Consider the following 22920-nt stretch of genomic DNA (forward strand, 5'->3'; position numbering starts at 1 on the left):
GCCCTCCACTCCAAACGACCTGAGTCTCCGCAGCAGGGAGATCCTCTATTTATCCTCTATTACTCCCATTGTAGGCAATCCATCTTTTAAACCATCTATTCTAGACAATACATTTAGACTTTGGAAACTGGTAGGACTTTGCACAATCGGTAATCTATACTAGGAGGATGTTTTTGCCTCTTTCAAGCAGTTACAAGAGCTATACAAGCTACAAGGAAGCAACTTTTTCTCAGATACCTCCAGATAGGAGACTATGCCAGGAAATGCGTACAGGGTTTTGAAACCCTTAACATTTCGAGTCATTGTGAGTTTAGTTTAGTGTAGTTTTCTCTGGTCCCCTCCCCAATCAGACCGGGTGGGACATGTTTACCTGCATATTCTCCTTGACTTGCTGGTTGTCTGTGTGGTTTCCAAAAAACGATGTGGGCTTCATAGATAATTGGGAAGCTTTCTGGAGGAAACCTGGTCTTGTTATGAGAGACAGCATCCATCCCACTTTGGATGGAGCAGCTCTCATTTCTGGAAATCTGGTCAAATTTATCAAACCCCCCAAAATGTGACTATCCAGAGTTGGGACCAGGAAGCAGAGTTGCAGTCTTACACACCTCTCTGTAGTTTCTCTCCTGTCATCCCCACAAAACCCCATCTCCATAGAGACTGTCAGCTCCCAAACTGCCACACGTCTGGCGTGGCAGACGGTGGAGTAGGAGAATATGTCTCAAGATGCAACTTTTGATGTAAGTGAGCTTTATTTTATAAGGTGGTTGAAAACAAACGGAAACAGCAAAAGCGAGGATGAAAACTAAGCAAAACCTAAACTGGGAAAAAACTAACAAAACAAACCTGAAACCAAAAACAGAGATGCTGCTTCAGAAGCACTGTGTCGAGGATTGATTCAGTGGTTTATAAGGAAGTGAATCATTCATAAGATTTGTGGAGTGTTTTGATGGTGTGAGAGATAGCAAACCACTGGTCATTCCACTGAGAGAAACTGAGCCAGGGGAGGTTTTGTCATGTGTGGGAGTGCTTTATCTGAAAACGTGAAAAACTTGAAAATGTCAAAAAACAGCTTTTCATAATGTAAATATCATTACAGTATATAACTTTAGAAACACTTCCATTTGACTTGAATTTAATATTATAAAAAAATGTATTTTAAAAATAAACTTAAAATGTGCAGCAATTTAATTGGTTTATTCTTTTTAGGTGATAGTCTGTGGGACCAAGGAAGGCCTTATACCTGCATCTCTACCAACTTGCAATTTCTGGGCACTCCAGCCTCTTCTGTTTCAAGCAAGAGGATTTTCTCTAAGGCAGGAAAAGAAAAGAAACAGACTCGGCCATCGTACAGTGAAGCAAATTCTCTTATGAAATAAAAATGAAAAAGGGTTACCTTAAATGGATCATGTTTTTACTTTGCAAGTTCATAAGTAGGGCTGGGTTTCGATTATCGATTTTACGATTAAAATCGATTTTAGCTTGGATAAAGTGATTTTTAAATATACATTTATTTTGGCTGAAACGCTAGAATCTCAGGTTAAAACACACAGTTACTGTCCCTCCACACATAGGACTCAGTTCTGCTTCTACGTGTGAGGACAGCAAGATGGCGAACTAATCAGCTGTCCTTATCTTAGCTCTGGTGCAAGGTACCTTTTAGCCCTCCTTTTTTGATGATTTGTTTCCTCAAAAATCTTCACAAAGATGCCAAAAAAACAGAAGAAGGACAAAGGGGAAAGCAAGTCTTCCCAGAACGATAAAATACAAGATTTGGCTTCAGCCGCGGATGATCACGACTACTGCCTCTCAGACATGGAGTTTGAAAGTGGCGGCGGGAAAAAAAGAAATCAGGAGGAAATTAATGACTTGCTTCTCTCGACTCTGTCTAAAGGTGACCATCCGAGAAAGATTGCTAATCCCAGTCCCACAGCGAGCGACATACTGGCAGCTATTCAAGCTCTCCACATGCGATTTGATAAACAAGATGACAAAATGGCGGACATTAACAACAAATTATCGGAGAATGCCTCGTTGATTGCCAGTCTTGCTGAGTCAATTGAATTCAATGCAACTGAAGTCCGTGATTGTAAAGATAAAATCGCGGTTTTGGAGAAGGAAGCCTCATCCTTACGGAGAGAAGTTGACGAACTCATAGAAAAGGCAAGAGAGCGAGAGCGGTATTCACGAAGGTGGAATCTAAGGATCAAAGGAATGTAAGAAGGCATGGGCGAAGATATCAGAAGAGAGGTGATCAAAATTCTTGCCAAGATCGCCCCAGAATGGTCAGATAATATGGAGGACATTGTGGACACTGTGCACCGGATTGGAAGAAAAGAAGAGGGCAGAAGTCATTATTCAGTTCACAAAGCGCCTACACCGAGATGGAATATGGAAGAAGTCCAAAAATGCTCAGATTTGGGAGAGTGAAAAAATCCGTTTTAGCTGAGGATCTGACGAAGGAGGATCGTGTGGAGAGGGAGAAAGTTTGGCCGAAAATTTTACAAGCCAGAAATGCGGGGGAGAAGGCTTACTACAGAGGAGCTGTCGGTTATATTAACGGCCGTCGCGTTCTGGCGGATGGTTGAAAAGTGTTCACTTTTACTTGTTCTCTGAACTCTGCATAAAGAGGGACGTTTGACAGTTCTGAATGGCATAGGAGGTGCCGGCACCGCTGTTCTTTCACCTTTCCCTAAACAGGAAAGTAAACTAAGTTTTTTTTTTTTTGTATATATTCAAGTTTGATATTTTTAATATTTTGAACTCTATTTTTATTTATCTTTAATGCTACGCACGTGTTTATCCTTTGTGTCGTTGGATGTTAGAGGTTTCAGGGAAAAGGTTAAAAGAAAAGCAATGTTTATGTTTATCAAAGGGCTAAAAGCGAATTGCACCTTACTACAAGAAACTCATTCAAGTGACGCTGATGCCACCTTCTGGTCAAATCAGTGGGGTGAAAAAATCCTCTTCAGCCACGGATCCAACCACTCTGCTGGAGTAGCCTCATCGTTGTCACTGATGAGGCCAGTCACCGTGGTGTCATCTGCAAACTTAATGATGGTGTTGGAACCATCGGTAGGTCTACAGTCGTGGGTGAAGAGGGAGTAGAGAACAGGGCTCATCACACAGCCTTGTGGTACATCGGTGTTCATTGTGATTGTAGATGAGCAGTGGTTATCCAGTCGGACATGTTGGGGGCGGTTGGTCAAGAAGTCCAGTAACCATTTGCACATGAGGGAACTGATGCCCAGGTCTGTCAGTTTCCTGATGTGTTGTGAGGGGTGGATTGTATTAAATGCTGAACTGAAGTCTATAAACAGCATTCTGGCGTAGGTGTTGTTGTTGTCCAGGTGTGAGAGGACAGAGTGTAGTGCGATGGAGACTGCATCCTCTGTGCTCCTGTTCTGACGGTATGCGAATTGGTGGGGGTCCAGGGTGGGGGGGAGACAGGATTTGTGAAGTGGTGTTGGAATTTCCAAGTAAGAAATGCATTCCTGCCCATGCACTGCTGGCTCTGTTCTGCTGGCTCCGGGTCCATTACGCTTGCATTAGAGCCTCTTATTGTGTGTTTTGTTTGGGTTTCCAGCAATGCGTGGAATTACCAAAATTGGAGAGGGGATAGCCTAACACAGTGGTTCCCAAAGTTTTTTTGCTAGACCCCCCCTTTGTTTTACAAGAAAATCTTTGTGCTCCTCCCCTGACATACACATCACTCATTTTTCAAACTCCATTGCAGTTTATTTTACACCTCAGACCTTTTGTAAACAATGAAACAAAAGTTAACTAAAATAAATTACAGGTTGCAATAAAATAAACCACTAAACAAACCATCTTTATGGTGTAATTATTTCATGTATAGTTTGTTTGTTTGTTTGTTTGTTTGTTTGTTTGTTTGTTTGTTTTACTGTGTAATAATATTCAACACTGCAATCAATACATTTTTCAAAAAACATCTGTGCAAAATGGGTTTAAAAACAAAAACAACTGTGGGATACTGTTTGTCCGTGATTTGAACCGGGGAAACAAATTGTGGCAGGATCAGCCTGATATTATTTGTATCCCACTGTAACTTAACTGTATAAAGAGCTAATGTCGCCAAAATGTCATTATAAGAAGTGTTTGTGAAATAAAAATCAAGAATGGGGGATACTGTTTGTCCCAGATTTGGACAGCCCAGTGCTCCCTACACAGGGGAAATAAATTCTGTTGGTGATACATACTATGGCACCACCATGGTATGTATAACTTATAGCCAGACTTTCAGATCCTCCCTGTTTGGAGGTAACGCTCCCTGATTCCTAAATGTACTCTTTTTCCTGTGGATTAAGGTTTGTTGCAGGTTTACACAGGGATAAGTGTATCCAGGTTTTGTTGTTGTTTTGTTGTTTGTTTTTAGCAATACCTGATACGGTCCCTACCACCTGGGGCTCGACCATGTCTTGCTTTTTATGGCCTTGATGCTTACCCAATCTTCAGGCTTCATTGGATTAGTGGAGTCCCCTAGGTCCTGTAGGGGGATTACATGAGATAATTACAGATATCTTTAACTACATCTTTTTTTAAACTGGACTAAATTTGCTTCTTCATCCTCACCATCCCTAGAGAATGGTCTCAGTTTAGTTCAGGTAGTCTATATGGCCAACTATACACAATCTCAAATGTAGTTATTCTCATGTAAAAGTAGGCACTCAAACCAGTTCCTTCCTGTCTCCAAATTATTTTGTCCTATACTTGGATTTTAAAGTGCCATTGTGTCTTTCTACTATGCCTGCTGATTGTAGGTTGTAAGCACAGCTGCATTTCACATTTATTCCCAGATGTTTTGTTAGGTGTTAGATGACCTGATTCATAAATAGACCCCCATTGTCGCTGTACTTTTTACAGAAATCCATGTTTAAATGTTTGAAAGGTTCTTTTGATCGGGGTATCTTTCCCCTTTTGGGTCTGTCCTGACTCTGAGGGTTGTTCTTTATGTACATTTCACATCTAGCACATTTTTTTTAGTAGTTAATAAATCCATAGGTGTTAAATGCGTTGTTTATCATAGATGCATCCCTCCTGTTGAGAGTCATGTAGGAGAATTGCTCAAAATTGCATATTTATATACACTCTTAGGTAAGATGCACTTGCTTTCTGCTAAGTAGGTCCTAAACATTTCAAATTGCACTTTTTTTAATCCAGAGATGTTTTTCTGGGTTTGGCACATGTTGCTGTATGCCTCACAAAATCTCTAAGTCTAAATCTTGTGTGTGATTGTTCTAACATAAACAGTTCCATCAGTTTCCCTGACTCTGCAGCTGCTTTTGCTTCAGTGTCAGCTCTGTGGTTGCCTTCAGTGTGCAGCACTGCTACAAATTGCTAACTGTTTTGGCAACTACAGGTTGTCCACTGTTGCCGAGTATTATATGGCCATGGAGGTAGCTACAACTGCTTGGAGGTTGAGGTTGCTCTAGAAATTGTATCGATACAGTGGCATTTATAAATGCACACTAGCTCCTACTATGCTTCCATCAGTCTGAAAGAATATTTGTCATTTAGAACAACTCAAGAGTCAACCTGCTCCCCAGTTGGTTGTATTCTGGTTATAAATCTATAGAACAGGAAGGTTACTGAGTGCAAATGTAATAGTTAATTAGTTAAGGAATTTCTTTTAAGTATGACTTTCTCTCTATGTAGACAGCAACAGATATGTGATTTTCCACAATTTATCACAGCTGCTGAATAATTAGAAACATATTGCATGTAATTACCAACCTGAAGGAATGAGGATGAGGATATAGATGTATCGGCAAGACAGTCATTCAAATCATAATCTCTTGATTTGCAGATACATTAAACAAAGCTGAAGTTAAGTATTATAATTATACAGAGTCCCAAGAATGTGGCAGGATAACTGGAATATCAGCATTCATAAAACATTCAGAAATATGGTCACTAGAAGAGGGTGGGTAGGTACCAGAGAGAAGAAACAGACAAGTACCAAACGGCAATGTGTGCTAACTAGAGCTCAGCGATCTGTCGGCTTCAGCCCCGACGGCGGGTCCGTGTCCATGTGAGAAAGGGGACATTTCACTGATTCTGATGCATCGGCGGGTCCGCGCTTTATGTTTACGTCTTTGTGCAGAATCCGTGTACCTGCTCTCATTTACTGTTTTAGCTGTTTGGTGGTTGTTGAAATTTTGTGAGGTTTAAACTGAGATTCTGGCTTTTCGGGCAAAATAAATTTATATTTAAAAAATCAATTCAGGATTTTAATGAATCGATATGACGTTATCCAAGCCAGAATCGATTTCAATCGATAAATCGATAATCAAAACCTACCCTTAGTGCTTACTGCAAAAAAATTGAATCTGTTAAGCATGCACTGTTAGAATGCCAGGCACATGTCCAGGAGAGGAAGACATTAATAGCAAATTTTGAGAAGCTAAAGATATTTTACATTAGAAAAACAGCCAGAAAAACTGTCTCAGGTCTGTGGTCAGCTGTTGAAATTTGTGATTAGAATGGATTTAATAGTCAGGATGTGTTTTTTTTTCCAGTTCCTGATCCACATTCCAGTCCAGTAGGTGGCGGTAATGCACTTTTGCAAAATGCCATTACACTAAAAAGAAGACTAAGAAGAAGAGTATGGCTATCCCACTAGCATTGTTTTTATCGATAGTTGTGTCAGTCTGCTGACTTCAGCTCCATCACGGAGGTTCTCTCTGTTTGTGGGCTCATCTAAAGGTAAGTATTTAGTAGGGATGGAAACTGAGATCATTTAGTCTAATTCCTTGGAATTGTTAGTCTGCCCGTCTACCCCCTGTCTGTTCTTACACTCGCGCTGTATTCAGCTGTTTTCAGTTCGTGTGTTGAAAAATGGTGGCGCAGTCTACAGCGTGGACATTGACATTACTAGTTGTTATTAAACTAAAGAACGAGAGCGCGATGGTAGACGGGAAACGTCATCCAGGATAGAAACAACACATAACGCTGCTAACACAACTTTAGCTCTTTGCAAGAATTTGCACAGACGGCATGCTAACACTCAGCTAGCATAGAACTCAGAGTGAAAGCTGAGTGAATAGAGATTGACAGACCACATGACTTTCGTGCATTGCATTGTAGGTACGAGTGGCATTGCATTTCCAGCACCGGTAATCATTATTTCTGCGGTTTTAATCCCTACTTGCATTTTATTTGCCCCAAAAACAGTGATGTACAAAACGACGGAGAACACGGCAGGTCCGTACAAAGACAGACTTGACGAAAAGGCAAAACAAAGTATGAGGAAAAATCAAAGGAGTGAAAGGGTCAGACCCATATAAGCATACAGAGTGGAGTAAGGACGTTAGCGTGCTGCCCAGCTTTCATCACGCACATATTTATTATTATATGGTCCTAAGTGTGAGTTCATACACTCACAAAATGTTTAGTAACTTCAGATCCCTGCAACAAGCCCAGGTCCAGTTTACTTTGGTGATTTGGACTATTCCATTTCACAGCTGTTGTTACATTTTTGTCCTTTATCTCCTGTACAGGCCAACGCAATCTATTTGTTGTTTAAGGTTGTAGTATTACACAACATTTTCAGATCCAATAGAAATAAAATGAGTTTCGTAATTCATTCAATTATTGTCTTTATTTATAACTGGCATTATTGTTTCATTCTATTATAGAATCTTACAGGAAAGATGCAAAATTGTAAAAATCCATTGTGCTTTATTAGCTGCTTCGGTGAAAAACAAATCAACAATGCAACAAAACAACAACAACAACAACAACAACATTGCAAAACAACATACTGGAAAACAGTTATTCATCACTTGATTGCTTCAATACAACACTTGGGCACATATATGCGGGACTTTTCGTGGCTGTTTTGATCTCGCTCTCTCTCTTAACCGATCAAATCTCGCTGTGGTAGCAGCTTTACACTCGGTCTAACCCAGGTTGATAGAGGGCGCCAGTCTGGATCGCATTCCAGCATTTTGTAGGCTGGTTTTCCTACAAAACACAACAAACATTAGCCCGCAAAGCCACCGTGAACAAAGCAGCACAGCGCAATGAATTCAATTCAAATGAAGACTTATTTGTAACCTACATCAACAATTATGTTATGATAAATTACGTAATAACTACAACAGAAGACTGACCTTTGTGGAAATGCTTGGAGCAGACTATGATGTGAGCTGGAGTGTTCTGAAACGTAATATTTGGTCTTCGAATGGCTGCAATCCAGGCCATCCGTCGCCTCTTTGTTACTTCGGAAACACGGCTTGAACAATTTCTCTTCCACGACCGAATCCGATAAAAAACGATCACTTTACCCGTTTCTACCTGTTCATATTTCTACAGTATAATCTACGTAACTTTGAAGTCTCCTTGAGCGGATTTTCATCTTTGCTATCTGCCTATCGCCTTTGTGTTCATACCTAAATACTAGGAGAAATATCAAATGTGTCTTCACCAGTGTTGGGGAGTAACGGAATACATGTACTGCTGTTACGTATTTAAAATACAAAATATTAGTAACTGTATTCTGTTACAGTTACCGTTTAAAAAGGTGATATTTAGAATACAGTTACTTTGTTGAAATAAATGGATTACACGGTGGTACTTTCCTGTTTCATCTTGTGGCGGGTCAGGCCTGTTTGGGTTTTGTTTGACAGCTGTTCTGTTGTTCCAGGCGGCAGCGTTACGGTTGCCATGGTTACAGGGCGACGCGCTCTCTCTCTGCGACTGTGTGTTTCCTGGGTGAGAGAGTGCCTTATTGTTGTTGTTGTTATGCTAAGCTAATAGGCAGAATGCTACAGGCATAGGCAAAGAATGTAGCATCATAGGCAGTGTAGTCCGTGCTGCAGGGAGAATGGACTGCCATACCCGTTATGTATCTGTGAGCGCGAGGAGGGAGAAAAAGGAGAGTCATAAAGTACAAGCTGTCATTGAGCAGAAACGGGAGCTGGAAGCATGTAAATATAATAATAACCACTGCAGCCAAGAAGAGTGCCTGACGAGCCCAGCTGTAAGTAAGCTATTAAGACTCGACTGTACACTGTGTTCGTGTTTTCCTCCGAAACAATAAGTTCCGTTGCAGCAGCCTTTCAACGCCTCTCTCTGTCTCTCGCTAGCAAAGTTGACCCAGACAACAAAGTAAAGCTAGTTTTCGGCTTCGAGCCTGACACGGAACCCGACGTATTAGCCAGAGGTCCCTTTACTACGGTTCGGAGCCGCGGACCTTCAGTAACAGTAATAAAATCACACAGCAATAGTACATTCACGTAGTTGTAAAAAGCATGATAATGTATTAAGCAATCCAAAGTATTCAGAATATGTTACTGTCATTGAGTACCGTAATGGAATACATTTTAAAAGTAACCTTCCCAACACTGGTCTTCACACACAGTTAACACACACAGTTTTTTGACAAGTAATGTGTTGCTTGACATATTCACATATATGTATGACTGCTGAAAATGCTCACCATTGAAAATTTATATAACTTAAATAAATGTAATTATTAATCCCTGAGGAAACACATAATATCCTTAGAATAGGGCTCTGGAGGTCGTGACCTAATTTCTCAATGGTGCAACTAAAAAAAATCTTGCGTCACGCTGGTGCGATTAGCCGTTCAAGAAGAAAAAAAAAAAACAAACACAGTCTGAAAGTCTCTGTATGGTTAACAACAGACACACATTATGCCCATATCATGGTCTAAACCAGCGGTCCCCAACCTTTTTTGCGCCACGGACCGGTTTATGCTCGACAATATTTTCACGGACCGGCCTTTAAGGTGTCGCGGATAAATACAACAAAATAAAACTAGTACCGGTACCGAAAAAAAGAAGATTTATTCATAACACACGTGAAAAGACCCAGGAAAACCGAGTTAACGATAAAAACGATAACAAAATAACGCTGAAAACCGATAAAAACCCTCAAAACCATACATTTCACACCTTAGCCTCAACTCTCGCGGCCCGGTACCAAACGACTCACGGACCGGTACCGGTCCGAGGCCCGGGGGTTGGGGACCGCTGGTCTAAACCAATCAGAGATTGTCAAGGGTGGGACCTCTTTTATTGACTGTGTTCCAGATATTCCTGTAGGTGTACCTGTGTGTACTATTGAAGGTGCAGGCGGAGGTGAGTGGTGAGTGGCCTAGGCCCGATAGAAGTAGATGTAGCTGTGGGTAATGAGAAAATCTTTTAAGAAAGATTAATAAATTTGTCATGAATTTAAGGCCTGATCCATCCGAAATTCATAGCCAGTGCTCTGACAGTGAGCCATCAACCTCTGAGGTTATGTTTAACACTGTTTCGGAGACAGCATTAGACAATGAGCCACATATGATCGACTCCGAGCCAGAGCCCGCTGACAGTAAAAGTGGGGAAAGTGTATACAATTCAAAGAGAGTGGCTTGACCAGTTTCCCTGGCTAAGATGCAGTAAAGCCAGTCAGTCTGCCCCAGGGCAGCTGTGGCTACAACTGTAGCTTACCTTCACCAGTGTATGAATGTGAGAGTGAATGAATAGTGGTATTGTAAAGCGCTTTGAGGGGTCCCGAAATGCGCTTTATAAATGCAATCCATTATTATTATTATTATTATTATTATTATTATTAAAGCTGACAACATGATGCGCAGCATTTACTGTGGTGCAATGGCGGTTTTTGATACGGGAGACATGGGCCATACCACAGAGTGGCATCGTGGGCATCAGCAGAAAAAGATGCTTGCACCCATGCTGCCCCGACATCATAGCAGCTCAAATGGGCAGTTGATGTGATAGTGACGAGCTGCTGAACCAATCAACTCAATATGGATCAACTGGAATTCTTTTGGAACACCAAAAATACTTTGGCTCACGTGGTTTCATGGAATTATGTGAAATAGTGTTGTGGAGTGTCATAATGCTATTAAAATCCTCACATATTTGAAACTGAAAAAGACAGACATAGCTTTGATTCAAGAGATACATCTTGATGAGGTGGAATCATTAAAGTTGAAAAGAGACTGGGTGGCCCAAGTATACCTTAGTGCATTTTCCAGTAGGAAAAGAGGCGTGGTTATATTGATTAGAAGAAATTTGGATTTTCAAGTACTCAATCATTATACGGATCAGGAGAGTAGATGGGTGGTCTTGGATGCATGTCTACAGGGGCAGAAAGTGACATTGGTCAACATATATGCCCCCAATTCTCCTCAACCACAATTTTTTCATGAAGTGTGTAGCACAGTGCGGAATATTGGAAATACAAATATTGTAATTGGCGGGGATTTTAACCAGGTCAGGGATGTGTTCTTTGATTAATCCTCTCGTCTTAGACCAAATAAGCACCCTGTAGATGGTGCTTTGGACGTTGTGTCAGAGGAGCTGAGCCTGGCGGATATATGAAGACTTCTCCATCCTCAAGAAAGAGACTATACTTTCTTTTCCCATCCTCACTTTACTTTCTGGTGTCTCGCTCTCTGGTGAGTCAAATTGTCAGGTCCTCCATTGGTAATATTTCAGTAACTGATCATGCTCCCATTGAAAGTTTTGTCCCTGGGATAAACTAGTCTGTTTTGTTTCGCTTAATGCGTCTTATTCCCGAAAAGTAGGATAGTTGTTTCTGGGGTTTCACCTTAAAGCTTCATAATTATTGTTGTCACTGAGCAGTGTAGTGTTTATTTGCTCTGCTTCTATTTTTCAGGGATAAATTACATATCTATACATTTTATGTCCCAGCTAAATAACAAGTCTGGTGGAGAAGCGGAGGAACAATTTCAGCCATTTGGACTCAGCTCAGCCACTAGAGAGGAAACAATGACTTCAACACAAAAGGTGAGAAAAATGATCACAGTTACACTGTTGCTGAAGTTGTGTGCACAGCTGGTTGTTAACAGCAGCTTTATCTTTTCCATCCTGGGCTCCTCTATACATACAGAATCTACATTCACAAACAAAAACCTTAGAAGTTACAAGAAAATACAAAGACCATATTTTATCAGCACTTACTTACTTAAGACTTAGGCCGAGCAATAAGGCGGTAGACGTAGAATAAGGCCCGCAAAGTGGAAGCGCCTTTCACCAACAACATCAGCTAGAGGGTGGGTGCCTGCTCTTTGTGAGACCTCTTCGTTCATCTTCTGGTCCCAATAGGAAATTCTCACGATTCACCACAGGCCACATTGTTGAAGCATATTCAGGCTTCGAGTGATCGCATTTGTTGAGTGCCAGGTTTCACTAGCATACAGTGCAGTCGGAAGATGATGGAGTTAAATAGTTTGATCTTGAGCCTAGCATTCAGGAAGGTCAATTTCCAAATAGGTTGGAGACATCAGAGAACACCGGCCGCCTTCTCTACTTTGATGTTGACATCTCGATCAGAGATCCCGTCATTTGAGATGATGCTGACCAGATACATGAAATTCTCCACCTCTTCAGCACGTTGTTGGTTGATCATGACAGGAACGTGTGCATGTGCGTAGCCAACTCGGAGTACCTTGGTCTTCTTGGCACTGATTCTTAAACCGACTTTCATGGTCTCCCTCTGCAGAGCTGCAGTTGACTCTTGGAGGTCTTACTGAGCCGAGCCCAACAGGGTGATGTTGCCTGGAAAAAAGTCCAAGTCGATGAGATTACGCCCTTTTTTCCAGGGGACACCGATACCAGCTTGGTCAGCCGATCGTCGCATGATGAAGTCACTTGATAAAAGGAAGAGGAAAGGTGATAGTACGCATGCCAGTATTAATAATAATAATAATAATAATGGATTGGATTTATATAGTGCTTTTCAAGGCACCCAAAGCGCTTTACAATGCCACTATTCATCTCAAAGAAATCTTCTCAGCCATCAGCCGTCTGGATGCAGCAGCGGGAGTTGGCATAGAGACCATGAAGGGCATATACAAACTGCTGGGGGACTCCATAGTGACGTAGGATAGCCTTCTTGAAATCGATGGAATTGATAGAACTCTTCCTTTGGTATTCCAATGTTTGTTCAATGATCATGCGGAGAGTGAAGATTTGCTCGACACAGCACCGGCCACTCCAGCCTGCTCATCGTCCACTGCGCATCATGAAATTTCCCCTTGTGGGACTACTAAAGGTATATCAATTCCGATTCGAAAGAACGAGGCAAAGCAACTTCCCGGGTACTGACAGTAGTGTGATGCCCCACCAGTTGTTACATTCTCCCAAATCGCCTTTCTTCGGAAGTTTGATGACGCCTTTTGTCTCATTAGGTACACGCGATGTTGACCAGCTGGCGTTTAGGAGTCATGTAAGAGCGAATTCCAGCTGGGGTCCACCGTGCTTCAACATTTCGGGGAGGGCCTCATCCAAGCCAGGGGCCTTTCCACTCTTGAGGACTCAGATCATTGTCTTGACTTCGGTAACACAGATTTGTCCAATATCGACTGGAAAAAGCTCCATGGAGGGTGCCAGGTCTTCGTCCACCTGGTCCTGAACCGACTTCGCCAAACTACATTCATCAATGGGGTCCCATGAATGGTGGGAGGTACGAGTCGTATTCATGTTAAAGCTGGGCCAATTTACCAGTTTGTAACGGAGTCTGTACATTCCATATTCCATAACGGGTAGTTTCTTTTGGGTCGAAATTTGATCGACGCATCGAGCAGGTAACGACCTGAGGGCTTTCCTCCACTGCTGTCATCAAGGGTTGCCGATCATCTTCGCCCTGGTTCAATCGATGATGAGATTCGTTTGCTCTTTCCGTAGCAATCGAGGTTTTAAAAGGCAGGGTTGCTAACCCCATGCCCAATCCTCCTCCTTTCTCATACCGCCTTGGGACCGGCAATGGCAGAGTTTTTATCAGCACACAATATCATCAGCTAACTCACAATTTTTAATACAGTCATTTTCTCCAGTGATCAGTACTTCTTTTATTATGTCATTTTCCTTACAACTCCCATTGTAGCACTTCTTTGTAATGTGATACTATCTCCAGAATGTGGTGATAACACACCTACAACGTGTTTGTTGACATCTTTGATTCCACTAATGGAGGCAGTTTCAGTTTAGTCCATGACTGCATTTTAATCACTGCCTCTGTTTGTATCTCTGTCACTGCAGGACCAACATGTAGTGAGAAGTCAGCGCTCTCAGGAGACCGACAAACCTCACCGAAAAAAGGGGCAGAAAAAATACACCTGTGATGAGTGTGGGAAGTATTTTACCCTTCTTGGAAACTTTAAAGCACACCAACTCGTCCACAGTGGAGTTAAAGCATACAGCTGTGACTTGTGTGGAAAGTCTTTTGCCCGGGCTGGAACCTTGAAAAAACACAAAGTCATCCACAGTGGAGTTAAAGCATACTGCTGTGATGAGTGTGGAAAGACTTTTACCCAGCTTGGTCACTTAAATGCACACCAGCTTATCCACAGTGGAGTTAAAGCACACAGATGTAACTTGTGTGGGAAGTATTTTACCCGGGCTGGAACCTTAAGAAAACACCAAGTCATCCACAGTGGAGTTAAAGCATACAGCTGTGACTTGTGTGAAAAATCTTTTACCGATGCTGGAAGCTTAAAAAGACACAAACTCATCCACAGTGGATTTAAAGCATACTACTGTGACTTGTGTGGAAAATCTTTTACTCAGGCTGACAACTTAAAAACACACCAGCTCATCCACAGTGGAGTTAAACCATACATTTGTGACTTGTGTGGAAAATCTTTTGCCCACCCTAGAAGCTTAAAAATACATCAACTCATCCACAGTGGAGTTAAAGCACACAGCTGTGATCAGTGTGGTAAAACGTTTGCTCGCAGTTGCAACTTACGACGTCATCAAGATACCCACTCTGGAATTAAGGCAAATAGCTGTGACAATTGTGGTAAAACCTTTAGTAGTATAAGTTACCTAAAAAGACACCTGCGGATTCACACTGGACATGATGTTTACTGCTGTGATCAGTGTGGGAAAGTCTTTACAACAGCCACACAGTTACATCACCACACATTTACCCACACTGAAGAGAGACCTTATAAATGTGACCTGTGTGAGAAGACTTTTAAAGCACCACATTCTCTGAAAGGGCACCAGCAGATCCACACCAGAAGGAAACTCTATAAGTGCACTTACTGTGAGGTATGTATTTATATTTTTGTCTTGTATTTTAAGCCTGACTGTTTGGAACAACTCTGCTCTTTAAATTTGTTTTAGCATGTTAGTAATTCTACTGCAATTAAAGTTAGTGTTGTGAGGTTCATCAGATTTTAGTTTCAGTTATTATTTTTTTCTTCCATGATCATAAAAACACTAAATAATTACTTTTCTGTAGTCACAATCTCCCCTTTCTTCCAAATTTATGACTGCTACAATCTGGCCAGTGTTAGATGACTTATTATGTTCTTTACTAACTAAAAACAATTATTTTTGCTTTAAATTGGGAGTGAGACCGATTGGATTGGAACTTTTCATATGTACTTGTGAAGAATATGATGTAACTTGTTTAGATATGATTGTTTGTATATTAAATGAACTAGATGGAAAAATGGAGAGTCATTTTCGCCTATTAAGTTGAGTGTTATAATGTAAACAGTAAAATGTAACTGGATGTTGGCAGAGATGCTCTTTATTTCAGGCAACGTTCAGGATAAAAATGTTAAAGGAGTTCCCTGACTTACACTGTGTTTGTGTCTTTGTTTAGAAGCAGAGCGACACAGATGGATCCAGTTCTCAACCGTGTCGCCACTGTGGTGGTGGGAAAGAGTTTCGCTGTGACCTTTGTGGAAATACTTTCAGTAATCGACAGAGTCTAAATCGACATCGACGTAGACACACTGGAGACAAAATGAACTACTGCAAAGAATGCGGGAGAGGCTTCCCCACATTAAGTGATTTAAAATACCATGAACTCTTCCATAGTGGGGTTAAAAAGCATGTCTGTGACCAGTGTGGGTCATCGTTCACCACTGTAGGTGACCTTAAAAAGCATAAACGAATCCACACAGGAGAGACACCATACAAGTGCAGACACTGTGACAAAAGCTTTTCATATTCAGGTAGTCGTAACCAACATGAACGTACACACATGAAAGAGATATTTAGCTGTGACCAGTGTGACAAGAGCTTTAAGAATTTCACTTCATACTCCAAACACAAGCGATCCCACGCTGCAAATAAACAGTTTCACTGTTACCAATGTGCAAAAGCATTCACTTCATTATCTGCTCTGTGCAAACATCAGCGTGATCATGCAGGACTGAAGTCACTGGATCACAATGAATCTGATGGGACAGAAAGATCCTCTTCTGGTTTCAGGGTCAGACTTAAAAACCTTGAGATCAGGCTCCACAGAGTTCAGCTGGAGTCGCCTGTAAAGTGTATCAGCTGATGTCACACTTGGATCTGATGAGGTAGCTCTGATTTCTGGACCTGCAGTGAATGCAGTGAATGTTAAATTAATGAAGCTGTAAGTATAGATATGTACATGAAGTTTATTTTCCCTTGAGGGAATTTTAATGTTCGAAGTTTTCATCCCTGATACATTTTAATATTTCTTCCCTTAGGAAACCGTAGTGTTTAGTAGTTGTACCTTTTGCTACATTATAGAAGTTATCGGAATGTGTTTTACCAAACTTGTATTGTATCAAAACTGCCCATTTGGATATATACATCAGTTCTTTTTCATTTTAATTTTCTTCCTCGTTTCCAAATATAACTTGCTTTCTCTATGTATTCATTTTATGTATTACTTCAGTTACATTTTAATCGTTTTTCATATTTATTCTTCTGCTTTGGTAATCCCTGCTCTTAAATCCTTTTCTTTCAAAGCCTCAAATAATTTCACACCAGTTGCTCTGAAAGCTTCCAAAATGAACTAAATCTATCAACCGGCTTTCAAACAATAACTACTATGACTTTGTGCTTGAAGTCCACATGTTGTTATTGGGTTTTTTTTAAGTTAATGCATTTTAATCCACATGTTCTGCCGCTGTTTTTCCTGTAGATTTGAAGTTTGTATTATAAAATCCTGATACTGTTAAAGCATTAGTTATATTTGATGAATTATGTGTAAAGTTCTTATTAAACAGTTTGGTGTCAAAATAAAGAACTTGTCTCACAACAAGTACTTTGAGCCATGATTTCAGATTCAAACAATTTTTCTTTCTATTTTTATTAGGATTTTTCTCATAGTAATAGAGACAAAAGAAAAAGAATATGGGAACTAAAACCTTGCTCAGGCAATACAAAATTCAGAGGCACATACCAAACAGTTGGAGTAAAGCAAAACAACTCCTAGTAAGACCCATAATCAGGCAAATCAATTCAGTTTGGGGAAGGCCCGCAACATGGAGGATGACAATACAGGTCCAACATATTTCAGATATGGGTCCCAAGTTCTGTCGAAAGTGTCCAAAGTGTAATTGAGCATACAGGCTGTATGTTTGTTGGGAATACAGTCTATAACAATGTTATGCCAGAATTTCTTTGTTTGGATTGCTGGCCTGCCCCAGAGGAGCAGGATATTCTTCCTAGCCGCAAAAAATAACAGTTGGAACAGCCTCTCACGCCTGCCTTTGACACCCAGATCACACCCAGTGTAAGACATAAAGGGTACAAAGGAACAGGGAAATTGAAAATATCTGAAAGCACCTTAGCAACATCAAACCCAATCTTTTGAATTTTCACACAGGACCAAAGACGATGCATAAAGTCCCTCCTCCACATTACACTTTCAGCACAATGGGGAAGAGTTTACATCGATTTTACTTTTTAAAGGGGTGTTATGTGCAATTTTTTACTGAATCGATTTAGCCCAGTTACAGGCAGATATCTTGGAGGCACAGACCCAAATCTTCTGCCAGTCTTAAACAGTTATAGAGCGGCCTAGGTGTCTTTCCCGAGCCTGTTTTACAGCCAGGAAGTAAGGGGCTTAACCGGAGTTAAGGACTTTATAAAATGAGCTAATGGACTTCCCAGACTGCAGGGAGGACAAAGCATCCACCACTGCAGACCTAGTAGGGTCCATCATTAGAGTGGTGTCATTAATTATAAAGTTCCTCAGTTGCAGATATCTAGAAAATTCCACATTCTGAAGGCCGAAACATCGTTGAAGCTGCTGAAAGGAGAGCAGAGTCCGGCTTCTAAACAAATCACCCAGGTTAACCAGGCCTAAGTTAGGCCAGACCACAAAATCCCGGTCCAGACATCCAGGCAAGAAGTAAGGACCGTTCATAACAGGAGCCAAGGAGGACGTCAAATGGGCCCAGTCCGCCAAAGCACAGATAGATCTCCAGGCCTTGACAGAGCACAGTGTCCAGCATTCAGATGGCTACCTGAGGACACTCTTCGTGTGAGAGAAAATCTGCTCACACAGATATGTAGAGCCAAATGCTGTCAATGAGGCCTTTGCCATGTTCTGAAGACAGTTAAACTTGTCAGGTAGTGACGTCCAGCAGGTGAAAATGCAAGCTCCATGAACACGCACAGCTGTGGATTCCAGCTGCGTTCGTTGTTCTGCAAACTTTGACCCCCACAGAGTCGAGCTTTTCAGTTCAATCAGCTGCATTTCGATGTCCAGCCAGTTAAAGCGAGACAAATCCAGCTGCTCATTAAAGCTTTCTGCTTTGATCAGAAAAGAAAACATTGGTCCAAACACCTGAAAGTCACGAAAACATATTGCGAATTCTGTCTGGAGTCTACGGATGTATTTGTGTATTTCCGTGGTACTGATGTTGCACTGAGCGGAAAGCTCCTGAACCATTTGAAGTGTCGGAATGTGGAAATTTCAACATTGAAAAAACTGCCAGCTAGCAACGTCCCTCTAGGGTGGTTTTTTTTTAGCTAATACTACTATTACTACTACTACTACTAATAATAATAATAATACATTTTATTTAAAAAGCGCCTTTCAAGACACCCAAGGACAGTTTACAATAGGGAAATGGTAAATGGCCTGTATTCGTATAGCGCTTTACTAGTCCCTAAGGACCCCAAAGCACTTTACACATTCAGTCATCCACACACTGGTGATGGTAAGCTACATTGTAGTCACAGCCACCCTGGTGCGCACTGACAGAGGCAAAGTTGCCAGACACTGGCGCCACCGGGCCCTCTGACCACCACCAGTAGGCAACGGGTGAAGTGTCTTGCCCAAGGACACAAGACCGAGACTGTCGGGGCTCGAACCGGCAACCTTCCGATTACAAGGCAAACTGCCAACTCTTGAGCCACAATCAAGATAAAACACATAATGGAAAAATGACAAAATGAAGAAAAATAAACTACTTCTCATATTTCACCTATCGCAGGTTATTTTTAGAACGTAACTCCTGTGATAAATGAGGGACTGCTGTATTATTAATAGTAGTCTGGGACATCTAATTGATTAACATCAACATTGATCATTGTGCACTATTATTTTTTTCCAAGGAGAGCAAAAATATAAAACTCTCTCTCAGCTTGTCCGTTGCCAAAAATTGCCCTCCTTTTGTGTATGTTCACAAAATGCTGTAAAATGTATATTTATTAAAACATTTATCTACTTTTACTGACTTGACACTTTAAATTAGCACCAGTCCATTTCATCAAAACCAAAATCTTTTCTACATTCTTTTTACTCTTTAAATGCCAGTTAGGCTATATATTACCAGGAACTTTTCAGATAAAAAGGTGATGAAGTCCTAATGGTTTCATAAATCTTCCTATTTCTTTTTTTCATATAAGCATCAGTGACAAGTCTGTCTTGCAATTGTTGAGGTCACTAATGTGCGCCCTATTTCTTCCAGGATCACTCTTCATTTGTAGGTTTTAGTGGACTCCTACTAATGTGAAGTGGTTTCATGGGACAAAGGCTTGTATTCCAAGATCTGGGAGATTGTAGAGATGAGCAGTGATGCCCTTTCCAGAAAAATAAGTGATCTGGAAGCTGTTAGGCTTACTTACAGCAGCAGCACTTTCTGCACCTGCATAAACTCCAGGACACATTTACTAACTGTGTTTGTTGCTGTATGTGCTTTAAATTTTTTTTTAGAGTTGATATTTTGGCTATGGTGTCTTGTTATGAAATCTACAAGAGTAAAAGCGTTTTTAGCAGGTGCTTCAAAGCTAAGTTTGACTGGGAAACTCAAAGCTCAATAGTCTGTATCAACAGAAATTCACTGCAGCCTGTGTAATATTTGATGCATCATAATTTATTCCAGTCTATCTTGCAAATACATATTTACGTTGTAATGTCATGCACAGACACACACAACTATTAGATCCTTAAGATCAAACCTGTGTCATTCTTTCGGTCCACTGCAGTGTAGTAGTCAAAAAAAAAGAAGTGAAGTGGCCACAAATGGCCAGGATAGACCCCAGAGGGTTAATGCGTAAAATGTCTAAAAATATTATTGATTACAGGATAATACATTAATGTTAATAGCAACTGTAAGCTTTTTACTCTGAAGTTACAAGTATAAACAATGCTGTTACATTTACACTTAAATTTTTTACTATGAGTATGGACATAAAAAAGTGAACAACATTTTATAATAAGTTTAACTGGAATTCTGTACACTGAAAAACAAACAACACATAAAAAACACAAACAAACAGCCAGTGCCTTCATCTGTCCATTAAATGTCAAGCATCACATTGACCTGTAGTCCCTGCTCGTCAGCACATGCTTTTAAAAAGAGCTCCATGTCCTCTGCAAACTGAAAAACAAAGAGGAAGAAGTCCCTCTACACAAAAACACTGCAGATGACAGGCCAGGCAAACATCTATTGATCTGTTTGAATGCCTCCTCATCATGTGAGCCTTGAAGGTTTTTTTAAGAAGACTAAGACCACAGTGAGGGCGTTTCATTTTCATGGACTTTCCACAAGCCACAGTTTTATTCAGCACAGAGGGAGGAGCACATGAATGTTCTACTTAAGATTCAGAAAATGGTTTTGATGCTGGAGACAAGACATCAAGAGGGAGATGGGGCTCCACGGAGAGTTCAGTGAGGAGCAGTCCTGAATGCTGACATGACAATAATTGACTTGCCATATCCCCACGCTGTATGACTGTCATGTTACAGACAGGGCAGTGAAAGTGCACCGGCATATCATTTTGTCTGTAAGACAGAAAAAAACAACAACATGTAATTTAAATGTAGTTGTATAGAATGCAATCAGGTTATCTAACAATCAGATTGTACATATTAACAAAAACATCCAAGCCATCCTCAGTAATGAAAGCAAAATGGTGTGGATCACAAGAGCTGTCAAGAAATGTGGTGAACAGGAAAAAAAAAAAATTTAATGAAAACACACTTTTTCTCTCGCTGATGGATGCACTGAACTGCACAATGTGAAAAGCAACTTTTAAGTCAACAAAGAGACTGCAGAAGTGCTGAAAAGAAGGGCATATTTATAACTTTAACTATGAGGTATATTTAATGCCAACATACCTTTGAAAGGCAAAGCATTTTTAATGTGTCCATTTATATGCTCCTCGATCTTTGCCCTGACAGTAGGGCTGAGAGTGGGGCACAGAGGGCAGTGAAAGAGTCTTCAGCAACATGTTGTGCATTCCTGCAATTCTGGCTTGGAGGCAGAATGGAATAGAGAATATTAGTATTTATAAATGTATACATCTCTTTGTGACGAACTTTACAGTGTTGATGCAGGTGGAATGATAGACATGAATAAAGTGCAATATGCAGCAAATGGAACAATGTGCATTGATGTTAGAGATCGTGAAAAGCAGTGAAGTGAATTTGTTCATAACAAGCAAAAATCAAATACGTTTGAAACTGACCACTAAATGCTAACCAGAGGTGTCAAAAGTGCACATTCCTTACTAAAGTTTAGATACCTCGGGGTAGTGATGGCCCGCTTGAAGCTGACGGTGCGTGTGTCAAAAAAATCAACACACTGCTTCAGAAGCACTGTGTCGAAGCTTGATTCGTTTGGCCAGAGTCACGTGATCAGTGACGTCCGAAGCTTCATTTAGAACGTGACTGCTTCGGTATCTGATTCAATGGTTTATAAGGAAGTGAGTCATTCGCGAGATTTGTGGTGTTGTGATGGTGACAGATAGGGAACCACTGATCATTCCACTGAGAGATTTGATGCCAGCGAGGAAGAGAGGAGGTTCTGTTGTGTGGGAGGATTTTGAGTTGATTTTGGTCAGTTGGGTGGGTTTTCCAGCTTTGTGTTCTTGTTGTTTGCTTTTGTTTTGTGCGTGTTTATTTTATCTTATAATGGGAAAAAACTTAAAATGTAAAAAAAAAATCTGCTTTCATAATATAAATATAATTAAGTAACTTTAGAAAAACTTCCACTTGATTCTTTACATGTAATGTTGTAAAAATATATATTTTATTGTTTAACTAATCTGAAAATGTTAGTCTGCCAAATGTGCAGCAATTTAATCTATTTATTCTCTTTATCGGATAGTTTGTGGGGACCAGGTAGACTGTATAAGGGCCAGTACCAGTTTCTCTGCACTCCAGCCTCTTCTGTGCCATGTGAAGGGATTTTCCTTAATGCAGGAGAAATTATCTCCACGAAAAGGAACAGTTTCGGCCATCGCACAGTGGAACAAATTCTCTTCTTAAATAAAAATGAAAAAGGGTTACTTTAAATGCATCGTGTTTTTAATTTGCAAGTTCATAAGCATTTTCCCTTTCCAGTTCACAATCAGTTCTACCCCCAGGTCAAAAATATGTCTGGGAAAATTTCCCTAATATAATATTATTTATAAATACACCCGTCTAGCTCTTGCACAAGTGCATGGAGGTAGGACCTCACAGCAGAAGCATACTCCATAATGTGTTGTACATTATTATATGCATATTATATGTAATGTGGTATTTTTCAATTATTGTATTTACCAACATCAAGAAGTCACAAGCAAAGAAAGACCACACCATGGTGCATGTTTGAACAAGGAGAGTTTACTGGTCAAGATTATTTATTAAACAAATAAACCACATTTTTTTAACCACCAAAAA

General features: G+C 40.6%; 1 protein-coding gene and 1 long non-coding RNA gene across 8 annotated transcripts; one reads left to right on the top strand and one right to left on the bottom strand.

Moving 5' to 3' along the window:
- Nucleotides 1-6601: 6601 nt before the first annotated feature.
- LOC146380821 (uncharacterized) lies at nucleotides 6602-17069 on the top strand. Of its 7 annotated transcripts, XM_084939841.1 has the most exons (6): nucleotides 6730-11804; nucleotides 12520-12689; nucleotides 12802-13071; nucleotides 13208-13482; nucleotides 14058-15074; nucleotides 15637-17069. In XM_084939841.1, exons 4-6 carry the CDS (start codon nucleotides 13459-13461, stop codon nucleotides 16321-16323), a joined length of 1728 nt encoding a protein of 575 aa, XP_084795967.1. In that variant the 5' UTR covers nucleotides 6730-11804; nucleotides 12520-12689; nucleotides 12802-13071; nucleotides 13208-13458; the 3' UTR covers nucleotides 16324-17069. The 7 variants fall into 7 exon arrangements, with proteins under 7 accessions (XP_084795964.1, XP_084795965.1, XP_084795970.1 ...); XM_084939838.1 differs by lacking the exons at nucleotides 12520-12689; nucleotides 12802-13071; nucleotides 13208-13482 and adding an exon at nucleotides 6602-6723 and having other exon boundaries at nucleotides 11306-11452; nucleotides 11709-11804; XM_084939839.1 differs by lacking the exons at nucleotides 12520-12689; nucleotides 12802-13071; nucleotides 13208-13482 and adding an exon at nucleotides 6602-6723 and having other exon boundaries at nucleotides 11674-11804.
- Nucleotides 17070-20120: 3051 nt separating this feature from the next.
- LOC146380822 (uncharacterized) lies at nucleotides 20121-21884 on the bottom strand. Its single transcript, XR_014801402.1, has 3 exons — nucleotides 21780-21884; nucleotides 21373-21508; nucleotides 20121-21036 (listed from the first exon to the last, which is right to left on the bottom strand). It is a non-coding gene; the product is annotated as an uncharacterized LOC146380822 (long non-coding RNA).
- Between the last annotated feature and the right edge of the window lie 1036 nt (nucleotides 21885-22920).

This window comes from Perissodus microlepis, chromosome 9 (assembly GCF_051167445.1).
Source record: "Perissodus microlepis isolate ML-2025 ecotype Zambia chromosome 9, ASM5116744v1, whole genome shotgun sequence".
In the NCBI taxonomy this organism is placed as follows: domain Eukaryota; kingdom Metazoa; phylum Chordata; class Actinopteri; order Cichliformes; family Cichlidae; genus Perissodus; species Perissodus microlepis.